The sequence below is a fragment of the Orycteropus afer genome, unplaced genomic scaffold (genome assembly GCF_000298275.1).
Source record: "Orycteropus afer afer isolate SDZICR_OR568_19922 unplaced genomic scaffold, OryAfe1.0 scaffold00033, whole genome shotgun sequence".
NCBI classification, from domain to species: Eukaryota; Metazoa; Chordata; class Mammalia; order Tubulidentata; family Orycteropodidae; genus Orycteropus; species Orycteropus afer.
This window is the reverse complement of record NW_006921620.1, coordinates 1,526,588-1,533,360: the sequence shown is the minus strand read 5'-3', so window position 1 is coordinate 1,533,360 and position 6,773 is coordinate 1,526,588. Positions and strand designations below refer to the sequence as shown.

The 6,773-nt window shown below is 39.1% G+C and overlaps 1 protein-coding gene across 1 annotated transcript in view; it reads right to left on the bottom strand.

The window, feature by feature from the left end:
* The window catches only part of CDC7 (cell division cycle 7), a 53,170-nt gene extending 47,840 nt beyond the window's left edge, over nucleotides 1-5,330 (bottom strand). Inside the window, exon 1 of the mRNA XM_007936043.2 lies at nucleotides 5,216-5,330. Within this exon, the coding sequence (XP_007934234.1) occupies nucleotides 5,216-5,330 (115 nt within the window). The remainder of the gene's footprint in view (nucleotides 1-5,215) is intronic.
* Nucleotides 5,331-6,773: the final 1,443 nt, after the last annotated feature.

Below are 6,773 nucleotides of genomic sequence, written 5' to 3'. Positions count from 1 at the left end.
TGTTGTGGAGGGTCAAGGAAAGGTTTATATATGGAGGGAAACTTTCTTTGTTGGTTGCCAGGGGTGGGCGGGGAGGGGAGGGAACACTGCAAAAAAAAAAAAAAAAAAATGCATTGACCCATGTCACTTTAGTTTTGTGTATTCCGCTGTACATAAATTATATTTCAATAAAATGCATTAAAAATAGACAAAATAAAGTATTATAATGAAATGTGCAAAGACTTGGATTCATGAAACAAAAAGGGAAGAAGATGAGAACACCCTCAGCATTTCTCATACTGAAAGACCCAAAGAAAAAAATTCAAGCCTCAAACTGCAAGGATTCTAAGGGCAATATATTGACTGATGCAGGAAGCAACAAAACAAGATGAAGGAATACACAGTCACTGTATCAAAAAGAATGAGTCGACGTTCAACCATTTCAGGAGGTAATATAGGATCAAGAACACTGATCCTGAAGGAAGAAGTCCAAGCTGCACTGAAGGCTTTAGCGAAAAACAAGGTTTCAGGAATTGACAGACCATCCACTGAGGTGTTACAACAAATGGATGTAGCTCTGGAGGCACTTACTTGTTTATGCCAAGAAATGTGGAAGACAGTTACCTGGCCTACCAACTGGAAGAGAGCAATATTTGTGCCCATTCCAAAGAAAGGTGATATAACAGAATGAGGAAATTATTGAACAATATCATTAATATCACATGCAAGTAAATTTTGCTGAAGATAATTCAAAACAGTTGCAGTATTTTGACAGAGAACTGACAAATACAGGTTGGATTCAGAAGAGGATGTAGAACAAGGAGTATCACTGCTGATGTGAGATGGATCTTGGCTGAAAGCAAGGAACACCAGAAAGATGTATACCTGTGTTTTACTGACCATGCAAAGGCATTCAACTGTGTGGATTCTAACAAATTATGGAAACACTGCAAAGAATGAGAATTCCGTAACACTTAATGGTGTTCATGAGGAACCTGTACATAGACCAAAAGGTTCAAGCACTGCATAGTTTAAAATCAGGAAGGATGTGCGTCAGGCTTGTATCCTTTCACCATATTTATTCAATCTGTATGCTGAGTAAATAATCCAAGAAGCTGGACTATATGAAGAACACGACATCAGGATTGGAGGAAGACTTACTAACAATCTGCAATATGCAGATGACACAACCTTGCTTGCTGTAAGTGAAGATGACTCGAAGCACTTACTAATGAAGATCAAAGACTATAGGTTTCAGTATGGATTATACCTCAACATAAAGAAGGTAAAAATCCTCACAGCTGGACCAACAAGCAACATCACAATAAATGGAGAAAAGTCTGAAGTTGTCAAAGATTTCATATTACTTGGACAACACCCATGCAAGCAGCAGTCAAAACATGAGTTGTCATATTGCATTGGGCAAATCTGCTGCAAAAGAATGCTTTAAAGTGTTAAAAAGATGTCACTTTGAAGACAGGTGCACCTGTCTCAAGTGATAGTATTTTCAACTGCCTCACATGCATATGAAAGCTGGAGAACAAATAAGGAAGACTGAAGAAGAGTTGATGACTTTTTAATTGTGGTGTTGGTGAACAATACTGAAAATACCATGGACTACCAGAAGAATGAAAAACTCTGTCCTGGAAAAAGTGCAGCCAGAATGTTCCTCAGAAGCAAGAATGGCCACACTTTGTCTTATCTACTTGGGTCATGTTGTCAGAAGGGACCAGTACCTAGACAAAGATATCATACTTGGTAGAGGGTCAGTGAAAAAAGGGAAGACCCTCAAGAAGATGAATTGATCCTCAACATAGCAAGAATTGTGAGGATCCTGCAGGACCGGGCAGCATTTCACTCTGTTGCATAAAGGGTCACTATGAGTTGGAACTCATGTGATGGCACCTAATGACAGATACCAAAAAAAAAAAAAAGTTTGCTGAGCGAATGGAAAACTGTAAGCATTTGATCCTCTATACTATGCCAAGTACTTTCTTCACTATAGCATTTTTCTTAATAGCAAAAAATAAGAAACAATTTAAAAGTACAACAGTCAAAGCTAATTAAGTAAATTACAGTTTACTATACAATGGAACATTGCTGGTAGATTTCTACAGATTACCCAATCTTCCTTCTGAAGAGTGGCTGGCAGGTTTGAACCACCAGCCTTCTGGTTAGCAGTAAAATGTCTTAGGCACTACATCACCAGAGCGCCTATACAATGGAACATTAAGCAGTCATCTTAAATCAAGTTATAGAATATTTCATTATATAAGAAATGTTCAAGACAGACTGCTAAGCAAAAAACAGAGATTAGGAATGAGAGGTTAACATGTATCTACATGTCTACATCCCAAAATCAAATCAAATCCATTGCTACAGAGTTGATTCCAACTCAGAACAACTCTATACAGAGGAGGACTGTCCCATAAGATTTCCAAGGCTGTAATTTTTAAGGAAGCAGACTACCACATCTTTTCCCCACTGAGTGGCTGTTAGGTTTGAACCACCAACCTTTCAGTTAGCAGCCAAGAGCATAACCACTGTGTCACCAGGGCACCTGCATATTTATACATGGGAAGACTAAAGGACTGTAACAAAATGTTAACAATGGCAATATTTGGGTATGGACTTATAGATACTATTTTCTTCTTTTGGCTACTATACAATTTCTAAATTTTCTTCAATAAGGATCTATTATTTTTATCAGGAAAAAAAAAGTCAAAAATATCCCAAAAGAAAGGGCCATGCTATTCATTCATCCTTCACTCTAAATATTTTATGTTATATCCTTACATCAAATAATTCAAATAGTTTTGAGCACCCACTATATGTGGGACTGTTAGGTTCTGGGAACACAAAGTAAAATAAGTCCCACCATCCAAAGCTAGGACCTCTGCTGGTGCAGTGCCTAAGGCATTTGACTGCTAACCAGAAGGCCAGCGGTCCAAACCCACCAGTCATTCCTCGGAAGGAAGACTGGGCGATCTAGTTCTGTAGTGATACTACCTTAGAAATGTAAGGAGGGGTTGTTATGAGTCAGACCTGACTCGACGGTAATGAGTTTGGTTTTGGTTTTGATCCAAAGTGAGTCCTTCTAGGGGAAGTAGATCAAATTAGATCATAAGATAGCTACATGCCTAGACTTCATCAGCTTTATTCCCTATGGAACCTATCACTGACTATGTTTTTGATAAAACTTTAGCTTTTATTAAGAATCGTAAAAAAGAACTATTTGAATCAAATTTCAGCATGTTTTATAAATTATCAAAGACACTACTTATAATGTTCTATATTCCCTTAAATAAAGGTTACAAAACTTGAAATATGGGATAAAATTCACCCTACTCTTCATTTCCCAGCAGATTTTTAGAGGAATATTAGAATGGTAGCACTCTCCCAAACATAATCCTAGAACCAAATCAGATTAATCATTTGCACCCTGACTAAAACACCCTGTAAATCAGTAGCTATGGGAGATACTATCTTTAAGGAGCTTACAGGTATAAACTGAAGAGATATAAAAAACTTCAGAGTTCTAAGCAATACAGGAATAGTAACACAAGGCAGAAGTGCACAATGACCTGTCAAATGACTAATAAGGGAAAGGTGAATTGTGAAATATAGGTAATCTTAAGAAAAATGGAAGAGGGACAGCATTCATTTAACTGGATGAAAGTGGCATCTGAAGATTATTCTAGTACCAGTGTACACGATGAAATGGAGTATGGAAAGTGAAAATACGTATTCAGGTTAGAAACCTCATTGCAATTTAGGAGCAATGTGATAAATAAATGAATTAATGTGGTAGCAGTGGGAATACATGCTATATACATGAAAAAGATAAAACTGGGAAACTAGATCAAGGAAGTTAAAACAAAGAAAGTATTATCTTCATGACAACTCTAAAGTCTTAAGCATAAGTAACGGGGATTTACCACCAAAACTAGGGAGACCAGGAAAGGTACTCATTTTGAGACCAAAGTCGAGTTTACTCACAATCAGAAAGCATTAAGTATACCTATAAGTATATAACTAGCATGGACAAAAGGCCAAGATTAATAAGTTTTGGACAACACTAAAATCACTTAAAACAAAGATGGAAAAGATTTTGCTCCCTTTTAGAAAAAAATAATAGTTAACTGGAATGCCTCCATTTAACAAATATTTACTGAATGCTTACTATGTCCCAGGTACATTTTAGTGTATAAGAGCAGATATTATTTGACCCTCTTCTCTTCACCCCAGAGATCTAGGTTAGGTTCAAACACTGCATCATGTACTCTGAGATATGTTGTTGTTATTAGCAGCCATGAGAGATTAATGGAGAACTGTCTGTCTCCCAACACATACAAAGTGTTCAATAAAAATGAAGTCTAACAGGTTTGTAATAGAAATGTTTAGATCAGGCCGACTCGACGGCACATAACAACAACAACAAAATATATATACATACACACATATACCCCCCAAAGCACTGAGAGTGGCAGGAGATGAGCAAATAATTTATTAAAGTAGATTAATAGTCACATAAATTACACTGTAAATATAAAATCTAGCATTGCTGTTGTTAGCTGCCATGGAGTCAGCCCCCCAACTCATGGAGATCACGTACAACAGAACAAAATGCTGCCCAGTCCTGTGCTATGATCAGCTGCAGATTAGACCTTTGCAACCCACCCATAGGGTTTTCACTGCCTGATTTTCCAAAATGGATTGACAGGCTTTTCTTTCTAGTCTGTTTCACTCTAGAAGCTCTGCTGAAACCTGTTCAACATCACAGCAACATGCAAGTCTCCACCCACAGGCAAGTGGTGACTTCACATGAGGTACAAGGCAAGAATTCAACCACTGAAGGGGGGAGGGCACAGGTATGGTGTTTTACTGTAGTTATAAACATTTCATGTATTTTTATCATTGAATTCTACCTTTGAATACTTTAGTAAACATCCTTCCAACGTGAAGCTTAAAGCAGTACGGTGAGAAGAGATAAGAACTTAGGTCTAGAAGGAGACAAATTCTAGACAGAGCATTGACACACTTGGTGTTAATTAGGCAGTCACTCATGTTTAGACTTTAGTAACTTCATCTGTTAAATGACAAGGCTCTCTCTAAACTGCAATTCAACCCTAAATCTAGATCTTAAAAAGCTTTACTAATTTGTAAAATGTTCCTATGTAAACATACAATTCACTTTAAGGAGTCAAGAAGTTATTATTGTAAGTGAAAAACATACCTGGAAGTTTAAAATTCTGTTCATATTTTGTTAACGAGCCATCAGTCTGAAGCCGGTCACACAGGGGAGAATAAGCCATTGGCTCATCCATCTGAAACCCCAAAGACACTTCCATCACAACACAAGGACACAAAGTGTCAGCTAAGGGGTCATGTCCACAGAGGAAGCAAAAGAACTGTGAAAATTAGAACGCTGGAGAAGAGGAGAAGTTTAAATCACTCACTGAAGCAAGCATTAAAAAATGCCATTGTCCTAAAGGGGCAAACATTTTAAACGCGGCGTGTCCAAATCCCCAAAAGAAGTTAAACTGTGGGCCGTTTCTAATGATTTGATTTGCAAGGAGCCGAAATACCTGCAAGGAGCCGAATGGAGACTGTCCTAGTCGGGTGTGTGTGTGGGGGGACATCAGCAGCTAGCGGCGATGGGAAGGGTAGTGGGAGACTGCTAGCGTTTGTTTGTGCGTGGGAGGGGTGCACAGAGCAGTTTGACCTGAGATAGGGGATTGATCGATGAAACCACTAAGAAGGAGTGCCAGGATGGTCGTGAGTTGTTGAAGAATGAACATCGCCACGAGTCACGAGCGCCAGGAGAAAGGGAGAGGGAAATGAATGGGCATTATCCGGGCCACGAGCTCAGCGGGACACTGCTGTTCTGCCTCAGACCTGAGATGAAGCGGGAAGCTTACTACGCAGGCGCGTAAGTAAGTTTTTTTTTTTTTTTTTTTTCCCGCTGCAGGTCAGAGGGATCCGGGTGGGAATACTGCACTGAGACAAAACCACAGTCACGAATTCCGAATTCATTCTAGTACCTTAGAATCCCGCACCATAAAACAAACCGTCCGAAACTCACAGTTTAAAGCAGTACGACTTCTGTAGCTACCCAGATGCCTGGGTCGCCGGCTCCGAGACCTCCCCACTGAGCGAGTCGGCCAAACGCGCCTGCGCAACACTTCCCGCCCAGCTGCTTCTAATTATTCATGCGCACCAGAAAGCTTTAGGCGCTTGCGCGGAAATTAGATCGCTTCCGGGAGGCAGTTGTTGCTTAGTGGCTGGATGGAAACGAGATTATAGAAAAGAAAATCTGAAAATAATCTTTTCCTAAAAAAGTACAGTGAACTGTAAACTTCAGACTCAACATTATTTTTAGGAAAGACAATAGTTCAAAGAAAGGAAAGCTTCAGGCATTGGAGTCCTGACACATTTCCACATACTGTGGGCCACGCAAGACATTGGGCAGTCAGTAGATTAAAGACGTGCACTTTGTTGTTTCCCTTTTGCTTAATCCGGTGACTTCTTCACCTCTCCGACAAAAATACGCAAACATATAAATGTCATTGAGCCAATACCAGGCAGTTTATGGCTATTCACAGAAACGAGCACAGTGACATTCAGTTATTCATTAAGTACGTATCTGACTATGAGGCAGGCAGAGGAACAAGACAGACAAAAAGTTGGTGTTTTATGAGGCTAAATTCTAGTGAAGCAAAGACAGCAAAATGAATAAATGGACAAGTTTCTTTTAGGTAATTAGTGTCCCCAAGGAAATAAAAGAGAAAAAG